General features: G+C 42.9%; 2 protein-coding genes across 4 annotated transcripts; both read left to right on the top strand.

Moving 5' to 3' along the window:
- Positions 1-1,198: 1,198 nt before the first annotated feature.
- On the top strand, positions 1,199-20,816 carry LOC121706515. Of its 3 annotated transcripts, none has more exons than XM_042088352.1 (10): positions 1,199-1,310; positions 13,442-13,498; positions 14,901-15,194; positions 15,526-15,686; positions 16,382-16,478; positions 16,671-16,791; positions 17,236-17,462; positions 18,315-18,468; positions 19,035-19,144; positions 20,479-20,816. In XM_042088352.1, exons 2-10 carry the CDS (start codon positions 13,475-13,477, stop codon positions 20,569-20,571), a joined length of 1,281 nt encoding a protein of 426 aa, XP_041944286.1. In that variant the 5' UTR covers positions 1,199-1,310; positions 13,442-13,474; the 3' UTR covers positions 20,572-20,816. The 3 variants fall into 3 exon arrangements, with proteins under 3 accessions (XP_041944286.1, XP_041944278.1, XP_041944269.1); XM_042088344.1 differs by having other exon boundaries at positions 1,199-1,314; XM_042088335.1 differs by lacking the exon at positions 1,199-1,310 and adding an exon at positions 12,944-12,964.
- Positions 7,988-11,795, top strand: LOC121704376. The gene is made up of 2 exons (XM_042084766.1): positions 7,988-8,521; positions 9,653-11,795. The coding sequence occupies exons 1-2, from the start codon at positions 8,220-8,222 to the stop codon at positions 11,793-11,795; spliced, it is 2,445 nt and encodes an 814-aa protein (XP_041940700.1). The 5' UTR covers positions 7,988-8,219.
- Positions 20,817-21,027: the final 211 nt, after the last annotated feature.

Below are 21,027 nucleotides of genomic sequence, written 5' to 3'. Positions count from 1 at the left end.
CAAAAGTATTTGCAATTTGTTCAGAGGAAGGAGAAATTGCTACTATGATGTGCACAAATGACTAAATGTTGTGGAGGTTGAACTACTAGTTATGAGAATTTTAATTCTGATCTGAAAAAAGCACCAAAGCGACTGAGAAAAACTGTAAAAAGGTTTTTCATTACCGAGGTGTCACACAAGAAACATCTCATGACGGGTAAAAGCAAACAGCTCTCCCAAGACATTCAAAACCTTATTGTTGCAAAACATATCAAATCGTTACAATCTTTTATTACACAGCTCTTCATAATGCTGAAGATCGCTCAATTCACTTGCATGGACCTTCCCACCAAAGATTCTAGAACAGAGTTCTAGAATCTTTGCTTCCCACGTTCAGTGGTCAGCTATGTAAGGGATAATGGACGACACGGTGGTCTGTTCACAGAAGTTAATGCACGGTCGAGGTTGTAAAACGGCCCCGACGCGAAGCGGAGGGCCGTTTAAACCTCGTAGTGCATTAACTTCTGTGAACAGACCACCGTGGAGTCCATTATCCCGCTTATTCCACTGTTTCCACTTGCGTTGTGTTCATTTCCTGTTACAATTTAAACGTTTTAATCGCTAACACTGTCTTGTTTGTAGAACTAATTTCTTCCGACACATATCAACTAATTTCTCAACTCACAGGACAAACTGCCATTAGTTCTAAATGGATGGTTGCTACGGCCAAAGGCCAGTCGTTAGTTCTATCTCTCCCGTTGTCAAGCGGGCGTATCCCAAGATTCTAATGAACTTTAGCTTTGAAACATCGCTATTTTACTTAGCCTGCAGTTATCCATCTAGCTAAAAGCCACCTCCGTCATATGCTACAATGTTGCAATGTTCTGAACGTCTGCATTTTACAGCTCGGATGCAACGTGACAGTTCATTTAAACTTCACAATGAGTTTGGCGAATTAATATACAAGTGTGATATGGCCAAAACATGGATCTACTTCATAGGTGTGCAGATAACATACGGTTAATGGTCGTTCTAAATTACGTAGGACAATGGGAAATTCAACCAAGCAGTGGAATAATTCTCAATAACAGACCGTTGCTAAGTATAACAGACCGCTGTCAAGGAAAATGGGATCTGTTTCGACCTCCCTCTGACCGTCACTACGGTCTAAAAAAGGAATGATCACCTTCGTTCTGCCTATCACCGAGACCATATGTCAACAAAGTCATGCCCATGACCTCCGGAAGCAGAACGACTCGAGCTTGTAAATAGCGGAGATTGCTCCCGGTTCAGTCTCTCACCTTGATCGCCTCATCTGAGACCTGTGATACGTGAGTACGTACTTTCACTGCTTTCTTGCTTTGACTGTGTTTGTTAGTCTGCATGTGGCAGTAACCTGTGTTTTTTTCAGAAAACTTCGTTTAACTTTGTTTAACTTGTTGACGCCTTTCCTGAGTTCACCCCATACCGCACGGCGGAGGGGCTAGTGTGAGCCTGCTGCCTGCGTTCGCGCACTGCTGCGGGCCGCCGTTTCAGTGTTATTTTCCTTTTGTGTGTGCCAGGTTTCCGGGTTGTTGTTTGTTAACTACTGTGTACCTTATCTGGCTGTTCGCGGCTAGTTGGGCTTGGTGTGAGCCTGCTGGGTGCGTTCGCGCACCGGCGTGGGCCACCGTTATTATTTCTGTTTACTGCTCTGGCAGCCGGAACCTGTGTGGGCCTGATCAGCGCGTATGTGCTCGGCCGCTTAGGCGCTAATGTTACTGTGTGCTTCTTGTTAGCTTGTTGTTGTTGTTGTGTGCTAGGCTACTTGCAAAAGGTAAGTTTAGCTGTTTGTGTCTGCTAGGTGCAGTCTTGCACGAGGTGCGGGCTGCTGTGTGTCTTTTCTCCAGTTGTCCACTGGTGTACGTCGGCGCGTGCGTTCGCGCACTGGTGGCCGCCTTCTTTGTGTATCTGTTGTGTACCCCGTCGCTGCTGTCCGCAGCTAGCTGGGCCAGTGTGACCCTGCTAAGCGTGTCCGCACGCTGCTTCAGGCCACCCGTGTACTGTATTACACCACTGCTGTATCTCTTTACGGGCTGCTGCTTGCAGACCCAGTGCGTTGTACGGCCAAGGTAAGTGCCTTATTGTATTGTGTTGTATTGCATTGTGTTTTTCTGTGGTAGGCTATGGCGGTACACTACTGCAGAGTCTGTAGGGCCACGATGGCCCCCAATGACGGGCATAGAGAGTGTCCCGCTTGCCTTGAGGCCGCCCACCTCCTGGAGGATGTCGACAGCCCCTGCAGCGCAGCCTGTGACCTTCCTAGGGAGGAACGGCTCCGCCGGGCTGACCAGGCATGTGGCCACGTACGTGGACGGGACAGGCGGCGCTCACCCGACCGACCATCCCACTCTCATAGGCATGGCCGTAAGCATACGCACAAGCGTAAACGGCAACATGAGTCCCCTTCCAGGCATGATCAGGTGGAGGTCCCTGGACCTGCTAAGCGCTCGGCTCCAGCTGCCGTGACCGAGGGTAATGGCACGGAGTCGCTTCAGATTCTCTCAGCTCTCCAGGCTCTGGCTAGGAGGATGGACAGGCTGGAGGGTCTCCAGGGCACGTCATCCCCTTCTCTGCCCCCTGGCCAGGAAGGTCTCTCCCCATCCAGGCCTGAGAGCCATGGTGCGGATGTTGATCTGGGTGATGTGGATGTGCTGTCGCTCCATGCCCCTCGTTCTACGATCGATGACGTAAGCGGGGACGGCCTCCTGGATGAGCTACATTCAGACATGGTGGAGCCAACTGATGAATCCACGGTGCCAGGGGAGGTCCCCGTCGGCTCCTTGATGTCACGGGTGTTGAGTGCCTCCAAGATCCTGGGTCTTCAGGCCCCTATGCCAGACATGGCTTCCCTTGGGGGCGTCTGGGAAGGCGTCTCGCACAGCAGCCCACCACCCTGTATACCCGTGGCAGTGGATTACACGAAGGTGCTGCGGACGGCATGGGGTAAGTCGCTACAGCGCCCCCAATTCAATCCAGGTTGCCGTCAGCTGGCAAAGGCTGCCTATCCGGCCGACTCAGGGCTAGGGGATATGCCACCGGTCGAGCAGTCCATCGCCGCCTGGACTTCCCTGGGGCCTGCCAATGCATCTCCCAATCCACGCTGCCCGCGTAAGGAGTGTGCCAAGACGGACCGTCTCATCAGTCACTGCTTTGACGCATCAGCACGGGCAGCCCGTATGGGCAACGCCCTGGCTATCACTCTGGCGGCTCTGCGAAAAACGATGAGCCCGGAGGACCATGATGCAAGGGCCCTGGTGGATGCAGCACTGTCAGCCCACTCCCAGCTGACGCGTGATGTGGGGAGTGCTATGGCCTCTGCGGTGCTGTGCCGTAGACAGGTGTGGCTTGCCCAAACCTCTCTCCCTGATGCCATCAGGACAGACCTGTTAGGTCTCCCCGTGGTGCCTGGGCATGTGTTCCATCCAGACTCCCAGGGGGTGCTGGACAGAGTGGAACAGGCTGGCGCTTCTAGAGAAACTGGTCAGCGTGTGTGCCACAGGCGGGCTCCGGTTCCCCACAGGGCAGCATCAGGTAAGTATGGGCGGTGGCAGCCCGCCCGAACACCACAGGTAAGTATCAACTATGCTGCCCCACGGGACCGGCGCTTTCGTGCACCAGACCAGAGCTCAGCCCCAACTCCCTGGCCCAGAGGACAGCAAAGACCTCGACGGGGCGCAGGCAGAGGTGCAGGCTTCGGTCCTGCCTAGGGATCCGGGGCTACCCGTCGATTGCCCTTCCCAGCTGTCCAGGACCTCCTGGGAAGGGATTGTGCCAGTTTCAGGTCCTCCCATTTGGCCTTTCACTGGCCCCCAGAATTTTTACTCGCGTGGTGGCAGCCGCGCTAGCCCTGGGCTCAGTATGGGACTGCACAAGTGGACCTGTTTGCGTCGGCAGAAACGACTCACTGCCCAGAGTGGTACTCTCTCGTGGGACAGGGAGGCAGTTTGGGCCTGGATGCTCTGTCACAAGACTGGCCGACAGGCTTGTTGTACGCTTTTCCTCCATCGCCTCTTGTACCTCAGGTCCTGCGGAGGATCAGGGAGGGCCAACACACAGTTCTGCTGGTTGCTCCACGGTGGCCGGCGAGGCCTTGGTTCCCAGACCTTCTCTGGCTCCTGCGGGGTCAGCCATGGCAGTTACCCTGCCGGGCGGATCTTCTGTCACAAGCAGACGGGCAGATCTGGCATCCGAACCCAGGTGCCCTGCGCCTGTGGGTTTGGCCCCTGCAGAGTCCGTCATTGAACAGCTAGCTGAGTCTGTGCAGGAGACTCTGAACAACGCCAGGGCTCCTTCTACTAGAGCTTGCTACGCACTCAGGTGGAGGATCTTTTCGGATTGGTGTGCCAGCTTGGGTCTTGAGCCAGTGGTTTGCCCTGTGCCACAAGTTTTGCGCTTCTTGCAGTCCTATTTGGATCAAGGCAAGGCAGTCAGTACTGTGAAGGTTTATGCCTCGGCCATTTCAGCCTTTCACCAGGGTGCGGATAACAGGCCCTTGGGTAGGCATCCACTGATTGGTCAGTTTTTAAAAGGGGCCCGCCGGTTGCGTCCAGTTCGCACTTTGCGGGCACCAAACTGGGATTTGCCCACCGTTTTAATGTCTCTTACTGAAGGCCCGTATGAGCCCATTTTAGATGCAGATCCGCGATCTTTGTCTCTGAAAACTAGCTTTCTCCTGGCTCTTTGTTCGGCCAGGCGCGTCTGGGAGCTGTGCGCCCTCTCCGTCAGCGAAGACTGCCTGAGGTGGCAGGCAGGGGGCACTGGCGTGTCACTTTGGCCTAATCCAGCCTTCCTGCCTAAGGTTCTAAGTCAGCAGTCTATCAACCAGGTTCTGGAGCTGACCCAATTCCAGCCGTCTGCTGCCTCACAGGCAGAGCGCGACAAGTTGCTCACTCTGTGCCCAGTCAGGGCTTTGAGAGCTTATCTGGCCCGTACGTAGTCATTGAGGAGGGAACACACTCAACTTTTTGTCTGTTATGGGGCGGCGAAGCAGGGACTACCGCTTTCCAAACAGCGGCTGTCGCATTGGCTGGTTGAGGTTATTTCCCATGCCTACCAGGCTCTGGGAATGCCGGTCCCTTCGGGTACAAGGGCTCACTCCACCAGGAGTATGGCTACGTCTTGGGCTGCCCTTAAGGGGGTACCAGCAAGCGATATCTGTGCAGCGGCTTCATGGGCGACGCCTTGCACTTTTACCAGGTTTTATAGGGTGGACGTCACTCGCCCAGCTCCGGTTGGCGACGCTGCCCTCATGTCCGTGACCAAGCGAGGTTTTAATGGTTAGCTTAGAGCTCCTCGCGACTTTTTTGGTATGTGTCATCCCTTTTTTAGACCGTAGTGACGGTCAGAGTGAGGTCGAAACAGATCGTAAGTTACGCATGTAACTATGGATCTGTGAGACCGAGGGATGACCGTCACTATCCTTGTCGCTCGGACCATCCTGAGGCGCTCAAGGTAGGAGACTGAACCGGGAGCAATCTCCGCTATTTACAAGCTCGAGTCGTTCTGCTTCCGGAGGTCATGGGCATGACTTCGTTGACATATGGTCTCGGTGATAGGCAGAACGAAGGTGATCATTACTTTTTTAGACCGTAGTGACGGTCATCCCTCGGTCTCACAGATCCATAGTTACATGCGTAACTTCCGTTTTGTGCTTCTAATTCACGTCTTTCATATCACTACGCAAGGACTGGAACTTCATTCAAAAGTGAAAGCAGATGGTTGATCAGCTGTGTTCTAAGTAAGGGATAATGTATAGAACACCGGTCATTATCGGGAAATAGGTCCCGACAGGGCGAACTGGTCATTATCGGGAAATAGGTCCCGACAGGGCGAACTGGATCCCGACGCGCAGCGGAGGCTTACTAGGCACCATTGGGGCCATTATCTGCAAGTGGAAGGAACATCGCCATATCATCAACCAACCACGCACAGGAGCTCCTCACCCAAAAATGACCCCAAGCATTTTCTATGGACTTTCAAAGGTTAACCCTAGAAACCTGACCATAACGGACTTGCATATGGCCATACCAAATATTCTAAGTAGGGAAGCACCTGTACTGTATATGTGAAGTGCATGAGTGTGCTTCATGAAGTTTTATAGAATGCCATCACTATGGTTGAGTATGTGCCCTGACTATCATACCAACATCCATGGTTTTTGATGTGGCGCTGAAGCTGCAGACTTGCTACCCTGTAGCCCCAAGTTTGAGGCCTGACTTATCCCTCTATTTGCTATTGGCCTACCCCCTGTGTTTCTCTTTTGAGACAAATTGCTTATAAACTTTCAGAAAGTCAGGTGCTCATCATTTGTATTATTATAACTTCATATCTGTAAAATATTGATTTTCATTCCGCAATGGTACAATGTTGCCTGGGGGCAAAAACTATATCCAACCTTGCTATTATCATTGGAACGTTAAAGTGAAAAATACAAAACAACAGGTTTTTTTAAACCTGTTGTTAAAAAATAAATTTGACTCGTAAGATCACTATGATAGCCTCTGAAGGCATGCTGAGTTTTGTGGAATTCCGTTCATGGGGGGCCATACAATAAATGAATTTATGTGTACATATAAGTGACTGTACACCAATCAGCCTAGATGATGGAGTTGAGCGAAGGGTTGCACACACCCACATGCACAGATGCACACAAACACACACACAGGCATGCACACGCACACAAGCACTGAAGATACCAGGATTCTAAAGCAACGTTACATCACCATAGCAGTGTACTATCATCCCAAATCCCAAAAATATGAAGTTTGGTTCCAAAATGCTATATCTCCATTTTTAAAAGCATTAAAACTTCAAGTCATGTAATTGTGAATTTCAGGTAATATCAATACAATTTCAATTGTGTTGTTTTCATTGAGTTAAGTTAAAGCTATACCCAATTAGCCCAGCTAATACACTGCAAAAAGGGATGTGTCAAAAAACAACACATGTGACTGTGTAGATAGCATTTTGACACATGTTGTGTAGATTTTAGCACACATTGTGTATTTTTTATAATCTCCAGCTATGGATAAATTGACACCATACATGTGTTATTCACTAATGGAACAGCATTTGTGTTTGCAGAGAAAATAAATACATATATTTTATCTGGTACCTATGAAACGCTCTAGGACTAATAAAAATCATGAAGAATACAAAGTCAATATCACTATGAAGTGCCTTTGGTGTCCTCATCAGACTCACTCAGTCATCATGAAAATGTAGCAGAATAATGAAAGTCTGAGGTCTTATTATAAGTGGCCAAACACTTGCACACATATCAGTACAAGGATAAGTCTCTTAAAATTTGTTTCCTTCATTTTATACAATTTCTTTTCATTGGATGTACGTGATTTTGGCATGTCCCACACACTGCTCGGCTAACTACAGTGTGTGTAATAAGTGGTTAAATGATACTAAATCCAAAAAATGTTTACATGGTTTTAGTGTCCACAATAAGTTATTTGATAAAACAAGTCATTTTGATCATGTATATTGTATTTTCATAATCATATTGAACATTTTGCATGTGTCCCTGAAATTGCGGTCCACCCTGTCATTATGGGGTAACTGTCCCTTTAAGAAACCCACTGATGTTTTCAGTGACATCACTACGAGCATTTTTTCTTTCTTCAATGGAGGCTGAAGCAGTGGCGAGTTGCAGAGTAAGTATTTACACTTATGTTTCATAATTTTCATCATATTATGTGTGTAGTTGGATGTTGTCAAGCTTAACATGTCCACTCTGTCATAGTGAAATATCAATTGATAGAAAAACCTATCAGAACTTTGAAATATATTTGTAAAACAGTACATAGTCAGCTTGCTGACTGTAGCATGTTGCTAAGTGAAGATCCACCATGTGCTCATTAAATGCTAACATTAGCCAAAAATGTCCACCCTGTCATTGTCCACCCTGTCAGCAAGCCTTCCATGATAGGGTGGACATGGTTCATGACAGGAAGGACATGTGCATAGTTTAGGCCACATGCTGATAATGTTACACATATTACAACAGCTATTACACACATTTTATAACAGTACATGCTATACATAGTAAATTTGGACAATTGGACAATTTGGACAATTTTTTTGGCGATATCGGTATCAGCAAGCCTAGTTTGATAAGGCAAGCCTAGTTTACAGGGACTGCCAATTAAAATGTGTAAGGGAACATTTTGAATCGTCTTTTTCAAGGAATGAGATCAAAAGGAGCTGAGATAGCAAGGAGATATCGGGAACGTCGTGATGCTGACCCAGACAGAAGAAGAAAGTACCTTGAGAAAGAAAGGGTCAAATGGAAAAAAGACAGAGAGACTGGAAAGAAGAAGGGTGTCAATGAGCTCAGTGAGAGAGAGAAGAGGGCAAAAAGAAAAAAATGGAAAGAGGCAAAAAGTCAAGCCAGAGCCAGAAACAGGGCTAGTGCTTTGCTACAGTCAGAGACACCACCCAACTCCCCTGCTGAAACTCCTGAAAATCAGCGTGAGCCAGGGCCCTCCAGGTTAGATCATTGGAAGTTTAGCTGATGAGACTTATTAGAAAGTTTAGATTTATTTGAAGGACAATTATCAACTGTTTATGTCCACATAAAATGACATATGAAGGGTTCAGATGCAAAAGCCTCTAAATGCCACTTACGTCAAAAATGAGATAAAGATGGTGAATGGATGCTCTCCACACATAGTATATGTTAACCTTCTAACACTGTTCCGGTCAAAAATGACCGATTTAACCATTCCCTGTACCATAAATATAGCATTTTTCATCAGACTGCCTCAAGATCTTATGATATCCTTCACAAAAGGCTTTTGAACACATCAAATTTATTTTGACTACTTTCTTTGAATTTTGAGTGATTTATTCAACGTAGAAACACTTTTTTTGTTTACGGTCAAAAATGACCGCCATAGGAAATGAATGGGAAAGAGTATAATTTTCATCCAGGAGACAAAAGACATCTCCTTACACACACTCCTACAACTTACCACCAATGTTCCCACACACATGCATGCACACACACACACACACACAAACAGACACACATACAGTACACACATGTACACCCACTCACAGACACACACACACACTCAGTACATGTTGTCAGTTCATGTTGTCATGTTGCCACATGTACGTGTGAACCACCAATGTTCGCACACATAGGCATTCACACACATACAGAAACACACCCACCCACACACACACAAACAGACACACACACACACATGTACACGCACTCACACACACACACACACAGTTCCTGTTGTCAGTTCATGTTGTCATGTTGCCACATGTGCAGGAAAACCACCAATGTTTGCACACACATGCATGTACACACACAGAAACACTCACACCCACACACACACATTTACACCCACTCTCTCACTCACACACACACACACACAGTTCATGTTGTCAGTTCAAATAATTTAACTTCAAAACCCACTAAATACCACTCTTTCCTGGTCTGACATTGATTTATAGGCAAAAACCTATAGGAGCCTGATTTTAAATGCTCATTTAAAAGAAAAGTGGTCAGATGGATTTAGAGGGTTTTTGCATCTGAACTCTTCATAATGATAACTAACTTGCTAAAATCGTATAAAAAAATCCTTACAAATATTTTGTGTTTCAGGCAACGGCATCAAGGGGAAAGCATTCGAAGGAGTGCGAAGAGAAAACTGAAAAAACAGATTGAAATATTAGAGGCACAGCTCAAAAAAGAGAAAAGTAAAACTGAGAAATATAAGAAGAGGTACCATCGGGCCAAGAAAGAAAGTCCGTCCAAATCACCACGTACAAAAGTCAATGCTTTGTTGGCACGTCAAAAAGTGAATTCACCCATCAAAAGAGCTCTTCTTTTCCATACATCCCTGATTGAAAATATTAGAAGAAAATATGAACATGCAAAAACAAACAGAGAGAAGCAGCTGATAGCAAAAGTGGTCAGTGGAAACATTCTAAAGAAGTATAAGCTCCAAAAGCATGCCCAGACTGCTTTTGGCTACTCTAAGAAGATAGCAAAGTATCCTGTGGATCTGACCTACCGTGGGAGGAGGTGCGTCAGTCGAAATGACATTAGGAAGAAGGTTACATCATTTTTTCTTCGAGATGATGTTAGTCGAATGACAACTGGCCGCAAACAAACAGTCACACGGCTGAAGAATAAAATGCAAAAGAGGTTGCTTACTGACACAATGAAGAACTTGCATAGGAGGTTTCTCTCTGAGCACATTGGCCACATGTCATACACCTCCTTTTGCCGTCTCAGACCCTTTTGGGTGGTAACCCCCTCTACCTCTGACCGTGACACATGTCTCTGCAAAAAGCATGAGAACTTGCAATTCATTGCCAATGCCTTGCAGAGCCAAGGGTTACTGTCCTCAAGAAACATTGAGGAAATGTCTGAAGCAACCATGTGTGACCCGAAAGCCAAGGTCTGTGCTTATGGTGAGTGCAGTGAATGCCTCCTAACTTGTCACCCGATGCTGAAAACCCCTGGGGAAGAGAACATTAGTTTATTTCAGTGGATGACAGAGAAGATCAAGAAGGATGAGAAGGTGTCAACAATAACAGTGAAAAGGGAGATAACAAAAACAGAGCATGAGCTTAACACAGATTTCCAGGAGAGGCTTGTTCATTTTAGGAGCCATGTCTTCAACATTAAATGGCAATTTGATGCCTACAGGGAGCTCAGGAGGAGTCTGAAGCCCAATGAGTCCCTCTTGCATATAGATTTTAGCGAAAATTACTCATGTAAGTACAGCGAAGAAATACAATCTGTGCATTTTGGAGGCTCACACAAGCAGGCCAGTCTGCACAATGGAGTGCTCTACACCACTGGTGAACAAGCGCCACACACCTTCTGCTCCATATCACCCTCCAGAAGACATGACCCTGTGGCCATCTGGGCCCACCTTGATCCAGTTCTGAAGGTAGTGAGAGAACGACACCCTCAAGTCAGCACACTTCATTTTTTCAGCGATGGGCCTGCAACACAGTATCGACAAAAGGGAAATTTCTTCTACCTCTCAACAGAACCCTACAAGTATGGCTTCAAAGAAATAACATGGAATTTCTTTGAGGCTAATCATGGGAAGGGGGCACCAGACGGTGTAGGTGGGGCCCTCAAGAGGTCAGCAGACTGGATTGTAGCCCATGGAGGAGACATTCCTGATGCCCAGAGCTTGTATAACAAGCTGAAAAGCCTGGACACATCTGTCGAGCTGTTCTTCATCCCAGAGAGGGATATTGAATCAAAGCCTGAGATACCTGCAATAGCTGCCGTAAAAGGCACTATGAGAATCCACCAAGCTATCAGTCTGACACCCGGCCAAATGAAATACAGAGACATTTCATGTCTATGTAAAAGGGAGAAAGGTGTTTTGGACTGCCCCTGCTTTAATCTTCAAGAGGTCACTCTAGCTAATGTTCCTGTTTCATCTGACAAGTCCCCAGCATGTGGAAAGACACCAGATAATCCTAGGAGACCAGAAATGATTGAGGTAAAGCACATTGGAGAGTGGTGCGTTGTTAATTATGACAATGAAGCATACCCAGGTATCATCATGGATGCAGAAGGGCATAATGTGAAAGTTAAGTGTATGCAACGCCATGGCATAAACCAGTTCAAATGGCCAGGTCTTCGGGACGACATCTGTTGGTACCATGACTGGCAGGTACTTTGCCTAATACCAGAACCACAGGCTCTGAACAAGCGCTCTTTACAGATTGAAGCGTCTGCGTGGAAGTATGTGGAACAGCAACTGCAGAACTGAGCGAGCCATGTCTCTTCAGAAAGGGAGAGACTGTTTGGAGATGCGTCCAAGTGATCTTTCTGAAATATTCTGTTTTTTCAAATCAACTGTTCTCCACTTAAAAAATGTTTTCTTCTTGTTCTACAGTTGAATGTTTGACTTTCACTGTGCAGAGTTTAACGCTAGAAGGCCACATTAATGTCTCATTTTGGGCATCTTTTCAGTGGCTGCATGCAGGTAGAGTGGATCAAAACTAGTCTGTTCAACTGGTAATTTCCCCCTACATGGGAAAAGGCATTTTTTACACAATTTTCTTGCATTGTTCCTTGCATTTATGGGGCCATTCAATGACATTCCACAACATGTCCACCCTGTCATGCCCAGGGTCCACCCTGTCATGTCTCTGTCCACCCTGTTATTTTCATGTTCTATGAAAATAAACAAATTATTTCCACAAGTTAGCAAAATCTTTTGTGTGATTCCTTTATAAGCAAATGAGGGCCAAATAGTATTGTTTGACAAATTGACCAGATATCTTTGTTGTTAGATTTTATTTAGAAAAGAAAGTGCAACTCTCGCAGATTTTATAGAGAAACAAATAGTTTGCCATAATTTCATTATTATCCAAATACTTTTCCCATTAACTAAAATGTATTGTTGAGAAAGGGACTAAATAGCTTTCTGAAAATGTACATTTTATAATCACTATGTAATTACAATGTATTTACTCTGTTTTGAAATTGTCCATGACAGGGTGGACATATTTTGCTGTTTGCATGTAAATTGTCTGCTTGCAGTTAATTTATAAAAAGTGTGGGAGCTTGACCAATATGTATTTCTAACAGCATAACATATACTTAATACAATGAATATGAAGTTCAATGGAAAATCTCAGCTTTTTTGGGGGGGGATGGGGAAGTCTCAAAGGCACCTTATGGTGATATTGGGTGTGTTCGAAACGGGTAAAGTTGCTGCCTTTTAAGCTATCTAACTGGGGAGCAAGGCAGCAAGTGCGGTTCGAAACCGAAAAAACAAATTCTGCTGCCTTTTAAGATATCTTAGAATTCCCAAATAACGGTCATTTTTGAAGGCAGCATCGATGCACACTTCATGCTGCCTCCTACCCATAATCCCTTGCGGCAACGTCTGAAACAGCTGTGAAAGGTAAACAAACATGGCGGATGACATCGGTAATGGCTGCTGAATTTGTTTAAAATGTCATTTGTGTGATCTTATTTTGCTTAGATTTGCAGATTACAGATTAGAAATAAACAATTTACTATCTGATTATGCCATTGTTGTAACCATTAATAGCGTCTGGTCTGATATATCTGCCGGCCGTAAAACTAATTTATACCGTTAGCCTGCTAGCTTACGTAAGCTAATTTAGTTTAACGTCAGGCCTTTGCTAACGTCATACCGTAGTGTTAACCAAAGATTCTAGAGTGCTACGCTCATTTTTAAAAGATGCATTTAATCCAAAGTCATGTCTAGTGAGACAGCTCTCTATGTAGGGAGGGAGGCAGTAGGCAGCTGTCTCCCGTTTGGAACACACCCATTGACTCATATCTTAATGTCGAATTATGAAATTAACGGCTGTTTCTGTGTTGACCAATCACGTCATGCCACTGTCTTTTTGAAATGCTGTTTCCTTCTGCCCTTTTCAGTTTTCACTCACTCTGACCAGCATAGGAGTTAAGATGCAGTCAGACTTGGAGACCGATGTAAGTATTTTTGTATTATGTTGTAGCGTTTACATTTATCAGCGAGCTGATAATAACAAAAATAACCTTCAGATATGTATAAGCTAAGTTTGTAATGAGTCTAATGTTAGCTGGCTCGTGGTTGATGTAGCAGCTAACGTTAGTCTCCTATGGATAGCAACTAGCACTAGCTAGCTTCTGTGAACATAGCTTCTAGCTTCCACAGATAACTTTAAAGTTACATTAAAGTTAACAGTTGGGCTACATCGAGTTTTGAAAAGGAAATGGCAAGGTACAGAACCATATTTTATGATTTAGCATTATTTGGCAATAAATAGCTCTCCGTAGGTTATTTTCCCATTGCTAGAATAATATTACATGTTAAGAAATGCTAACGGATAACGTTAGCCCTAACCATTACCTAAACTTAACGTTAGCCGACTGGGCAAAGTAAGCGTGAATTCATAAGTTAAGTTAGCAACTAAATGAATGTCAACATTATTATTTAAAGTTAAGTTAACGTTAGCGTTAATGAGGCCAGACAAAATAACACTGCGCCATGAATTTAGTATTTAGGTTATTTATCGATATAGACGTGTTGGAAGTGTGCCATAAAGGTTAATGTGGGCACTGCAGACATTTCAACCTGCTACTGGGTCAGCGGCAGACATGTTACATGAGCATGCATTTATGAGAGAAGGAATTTAACTATGACTGCTTCGTTTCGCGTGCCTTTTACTGGCAAATTACTGGCCTAGTTATGTTGTTGTCAGCTTGTCACCACACAGTAACCATTTTTGTAAAGTGAAGAGGGTTGTGTAACGTTACAGCCCAAGTTTAATGTAGTGATGAAGTTAACTCTGAATATGCTTGACGTTTACTAGCCTGGCGGGCCATCCTATATCATTGAAATGTACAGGCTGAGCAAATTAATTTGCCGTCGCTAGGGTGTGTCTAGATTTCTAGGCTAACTGACTCACGTTCAAGTTGATCTTTATAACTGTTAATTTTTAGTAGCCTAAATACGAACCTATCCATAACCCTTTTGCTATGTGACTCATCATTTTACATACAAAAATATAAATAATGTCAGACAGCGAATTAGTAATTATTTAATCCAGGTCCTGCTAGCAGGGGATGCTGCAGCACCCTCAACACCCCCCTTCCCACGGCCTTGATTTTAAATTTAATTTTGCTTTGATAACGACCCTGATGGCTTTGACAAAAAAAAACAAGTCTTTACCATTAATGTTCACTGTGGTGGATGTTGTGAAAAGTGAGCCTCATTTTCACGCAGAAAATATTGAAAATGGCAACCGTGTGACATAATGACATTGATATTCATTCACACACTCCTCAAGCTATACATAAGGGTAAATATAATTGAAAAATATAATTGACCACCCTTTCTCTTTGTTCCCAGGACCTTGCTCTTGAATCTGAACCTGTCAAAGTTCTGGCTACTCTGTTTAAAAATGAAAAAGAGTGCTCAAGGAAAATTTACACTGTTCACAGTGCTGAACATCTCATAAATAAAACCATGTCGGAGCAACCAGGTTTTGCATTTGACAGAGTTCAAAAACATAATAGTGATTTCCAAGAATTTGTTGATGTTGACAGAAATGTAGAAATAAAGAACTTTGACAGATTTCAAATCTTCATATCAAGCGCAAAGGCACTACCCCAAACAAATGCTGGAGAGGCCTGTCAAATACAGGTATTTTATTTTTGAACTGTAAATGCATTGCTCATGTGTGTATAGAGCTCTGGGCAGTATGACCTGAAATGCATGTCACTGTGTATTGTTCCATGTACCAAGTAACCATAAATGAAATTACAGTTAGTTTTGAAACTTTAATACATAAGTAAAATACCATTTTGTAACCATGTTATCAACACATGTTTGTCTTTCAAGGTGTTATTAGTTGTCTTACATTCAGTTGAATTAAATGGGCACAAAACATAAATATAGGAATCTGGGCTCTATACTGAACATAATATTATTTTTATGTTAAAAGTCATCTTTCCCTCTACTTTCATAAATATAGCATGTTCCAGTGCCAGATGAACAGGGAGGCCTGCAATCTTTACTTAACAGCAAAACTCCAGAAGTACTTGAGGAACACAAGAGAACAGGAACACTTAAAACTGAGTCAAGGAGACATCTGGTCAAAGTCTTGATAAGTCACTTGGTGGAGAAGCATGGATTGTAAGTATTTATTCCACTGCCTGGTTGAATTTCCCATTGTCCTACGTAATTTAGAACGACCATTAACATATAGCGGGGGGGGGTGTTGAGTCAATAAAATGGCCGTACCACACTTGTATATTAATTAACTCGTTGTGAAGTTTACATGAACTGTCATGATGCAAAATAAGCTATAAAATACAGACGTTCAGAACATAACAACATTTAGCATATGGCAGAGCTTAAGTTCATCAGAATCCTGGGATATGCCCGCTTGACAACAGGAGAGATAGAACTAATGACTGGCTATCCATTTAGAACTAACGACAGGCCTTTGGCTATAGCAACCAACCATTTAGAACTAGTAACAGCAGTTTGTCCTGCAAGTTGAGAAATTAATTGAAATGTGTCTGGGGAAAAGTAGTTCTACAAACAAGACAGTTCTAGCGATTAAAATGTTTAAATTATAACCGGAAATGAACACAGCGCAAGTGGCAACAGTGGAATAAGCAGGATAATGGACTCCACGGTGGTCTGTTAACAGCTCCTTATTACAACCTCGACCGTGCATTAATTTCTGTTAACAGACCACTGTGTTGTCCATTATCCCTTACATAAACTCTGTAACTTGACGCTGAAGCTAAAATGGCAACTTTTCAGGCCTGATTGTAATCAAGAATCTGTGGATTTTTCTCTTCTCTGTCCCACCCACACAGTTACCCACCAAGTGCTGAAAAGCTCGCCCTTGCAAAGGGTATTATCACCACTTTCCCCTCCTCGAGGGTTCAGATTGACGGCAATGGAGATGGATATGTGAGTTAAAGGCCAAAACAACAGAAAAATATGTGTTTTAAACTCTGGAATTAAATATTTTTTCATCCCTTGGCAGTTGTCAAGTAGCATGTAATGTGTCTTAATACATTTGCTTTTTTACTGTCTGTTATATTTACAGTTATGTCATTAGACTGTTTGTGTTTGTGCAAAAAAAATAAATAATGTATTCAGGAGCATTTTTATGATCCATCGTCTCATTCTGGCTTCTTGGAGATGAGGCTGCGTAACATTCGGCGAAAGCTTGAAGCTGGTCAGCCGCGTTACACAAAATGCAAGAAAGGGTGTGACACAGGTAGGGATACAAAAGTAACACTTAATTTTAAGGTTCAAATGAGTAATGTTGCCTAACACATGCCTTACAAGTCACTAATACAGGCATTAATTAGGTATATGTTAGTGGCTAACATGTGAACCTTAAAATAAAGTGTTACCGATGCAACTAATGATTATTTTCATAGTCAATTAATATCCTGATTATTTTCTTGATTAATTGATTAGTTGTTTGATCGATAAAATGGTGAAAAAATGTTGCACATTGTTTCCCAAAGCCCAAGATTATGCCTTGTTTTGTCCACAAACCAAAGATATTTAGTCCACTGTCCTAGAGGAGTAAGTAAAGCTGAAAATATTCAAGTTTAAGAAGCTACAATCAGAGAATTTAGATGTATTTTCCTTAAAAAATGGTTGGCGATTAATTTACTGTAATGGTCAACAACTAATTGATTAATCGTTGCAGCCCTAGACACAGGAGCAAGATCAGAGCAGGACCAGGGGGAGAGCAGTGAGACCGGTGAGTGGATCACCCTGATGAAACGACTCAGGCCTTCTTCAGAGAACATTCCTTCAATCAAATCAGCAATGGAGAATACATACACCAGGCGCAGAGCATGGATATCAAAGGCAACTCCTACATTGACTGAAATCTTCAATGAATACCCACGCTTTTTGGATATGCCAAATTTGGTAGGTTTCCCATTGTAAAATATCTGACACTGGGTTGCAAAGGGTTGCAAAATTACGGGAATTTTCTCAAAGTTGGAAACTTTCCATGGAAATTAATGGGAATAAACTGGGATTTTTTAATATGGCAAGTTAGTCTATAACAGGGAACTTAAATGTAGTGGATAAAACTCCATCTTGCAGCATAATATTAGTTAAAACAACCTGATTTAATGCAGTTTCAGTCAAATTTCTACCCTGCACATACTGTACGTCAATCCCATGTACACAGCAATCAGCATAGGTTACTTGACATAAAGGAAACCTATGGTGCGTTCATGTGCATGAGGAAAATCAATTCCCAATAACTTACATAATCTATAAGGTTTGGTTGGGGTGGTATGTTGTGTCATTTTTATTTCTTTTACCATTTTCTGTGATTCTAACTGAACAAACTGATAGTCAGTCAATGTTCCAACCAATTGGATTTTGTTGTTGAGTGGCATGGTGTATCTTGGGCAGTTCAGTGGTTTCTGTGTTGCTATCTTAGCACGCTAGTAAACCACAGGCAGAGAATGGGATTCCCGCTAGCATGGTAGCTAGCTTTGAAACAAAATGTTAATGTCTGTATATGAAACAGTAGGAATTACCAAAAAGTCCCAGTTAATTCCCGCAAATTCCCATAATTTCCTTTAATTCCATGAACGTTTCCAATTTGGAATATTTCCAAAATTCCCCATCTTAACTTCCCATGGAAAGTTTCCGCTAAGTTTCTGGAAATTTACCGGAAATTTTCCGCCCCTTTGCAACCCTAGATACTGTTAGTAACACTGTTGACTTAGAATATATTCTGAAGATGTCTCTTCTTTATGTAAGATGGATATCGAGTTTGGCAAAATAACAGCTGGAAAGACAGACCAATTCATCAGGAAATGGGAAGCGAGCATCATTCCAAAGCTGAGAGCAGTTGCTGCCTTGGAAAAAGGTGGTGTTGCGTCACTTACAGAGGGGATGGAAGACCAGACAGATGGTATGTGGTGGTGTGTGTGAATGTGTGTAATGATATGGCATGCAATATCTCAAAGGTTAAGTTCAGAATATAGGAACCCTTGTCTTATTTCCTACTTACCAATAATATTAATTAGTCCTTTCTCAGTGTAATCCATGTTGGTTGATTATGGATAAGCACCTCATACATGCCTGGTTAAAACCGACTCATTTACTTTGTGAATATAGTCTGGGGACTCATGATTGGGAAACATGTCCAATGCTAACATCATGACGGGGGTAGACTTTGGGTTAACTTTAAAATTATTGGTCCAATTACATTGATCAGGGATTCCTAATGTTACTTCCTACTTTACCTACATTTTACAAACTGACAATATACAGCATCAATGATCAGGAAACCTTTGCTGTACATAAATTCATTATACATAAACACATTCTTCCGACTGCAATTTCTGATGTTTTCAGGCATTGCTACTACTGTACTACTACTACTACTACTAACCCTCTCTGGGGTTTGAGGGAAACAATTTAATCCTACTTGGAAACATTTGTTGTACCTTAAATCTGTTTTCGTTTAATTTTCAGATGAAAAGTGCTATACCATGCTGGTTGTTCTGACACATCTTCTGCCACCAATGCCCGGGAGTCGCTGCAGTGTGAAATCAGCAATAACATTCCTTATTGATTTTGTACCGGTATGTTTTGAAATTATGTCTGTAAGAGCCAATGAGGGGCCAGGTACGGTGGCCGACGGGTGCAAACGCCCTGCAATTTATGACAACTCATGCAGATAAAACACACGCAACTTAAGAAAACATCTTCATCAATTTGACAACATATGCACAGCATTTAGAAATTGCGCTGCAAATTCACCTGTTGTCATTAAAGGGTTCAGGATTTTGGACATAGGACCTCATTTCCAATTTAGCAAGTGTGATATTTATCAGTGGAGACCATTTTCAACACGTTTCATCCAGTCTTTCTAGTTGCAGAGTTCGCAGGTGCTAGGCTAGCGCAAGTCATTAGTATGTGTTAGCTTGCCACTAAAAACAGTCTTACCCACTCCACAGTACACCCGAGGCAAATAAATTATAACACCAGACTGTCGATGTAAATGTCTGTGTTGATAGTTTTATTTTTAACATTATTTTATCCTTGCATTTCAATGATTGCATTATTGCATTACATTTTGAGGGACTAGTTTCTTAGCAGCGGTGGAATTATACTACTAGTACTGCGCCGAAAAGTAAACAGAGAAGCGCACTCCAATCGGGATACCTAGTAGTAGCCTAGGTAATATCAGTCTACCACTGCCGTTGCTTAATTGCCTACTACCAACTTTTATTTCTAACACTATTCTACTAACACAGACATTTACATTGATTGTCTGGCATTATAATTTATTTGCCTCGGGTGTACTTTGGAGAGGGTAAGATTATTTTTAGTGGCAGGCCAACACATACTGATGACTTGCGCTAGCCTAGCACCTGCGAACTCTGCAACTAGAAAGACTGGATGAAACGTGTTGAAAACGGTCTCCACTGATAAATATCACACTTGCTAACTTGGAAATAGATAGATAGACAGATACTTTATTGATACCCAAGGGGAAATTCAAGGTCAAGGAAATGAGGTCCTATGTCCAAAATCCTGAACCACACCTTTAATTGAAGGTCGTTTGCACCGGTCAGCCACCGTAACTAGGTAATTATTAAATATTTTTGTTAAAATAAAAAAAATAAAAAAAAACAGTTTAAATATTTGTAATGATTTCATTATAATTCATAGTCTAGACTAACACTGTTTTTTGACCATGCCTATGACTATTGAATTTGATATTTTTGAAGGAAACAAGAGAAAGTTATTTTGTCTTGTCGCCCGTGTTACAATTATTGTTTATGTAGCTGCAAGTGGTGACTTACAGAAGAATAATTACACCAAAATGTTACCTATGCAGTATAGTATGCACATTTAGGCTTATTTTTAATGGTGCATTTTCAACTCTTGCATCTTTTTCATCTTCTCTAAGCCTGGAACCAGTATTGCATCCCTCTGCGACAACTCTGAGATGGCATCAAGGACCCAGCCACAGCTGATCTGTATGTTGGTTGATTATGGATAAGCACCTCATACATGCCTGGTTAAAACCGACTCATTTACTTTGTGATTATAGTCTGGGGACATATGTAAAAATGTATTAATGCATCTGTGTTTTCTGATATGACTGTTATATGTTGTTACATGTCATCCATTAGTCATAACTGTAATTGTATATTTTAATATGTATTCATGCTTCTGATATTATCTCTTATCACTGCATATCCTGCTACACTTAGTGTAGTTTTGTTGTACTTTGCACTCATTAAATGGCAAATATATTTTGACATTTGTCTCCCATTATTTTTTAATGATTACATATGCTTGGTAATGTAAACACATTCAGTCAATTCTTTTAATTGTCAGCTACACATAATCAGCACTTAATATTATTAAATGACATATTTCAGTGTAAAAATGTCTCACACACACTTAATGTGTAAAAAGTATTGATATCACACATTTGTGTGTAAAATTACCT

This window comes from Alosa sapidissima, chromosome 1 (assembly GCF_018492685.1).
Source record: "Alosa sapidissima isolate fAloSap1 chromosome 1, fAloSap1.pri, whole genome shotgun sequence".
Lineage (NCBI taxonomy): Eukaryota > Metazoa > Chordata > Actinopteri > Clupeiformes > Clupeidae > Alosa > Alosa sapidissima.
This window is presented reverse-complemented; position numbering and strand designations above follow the sequence as displayed.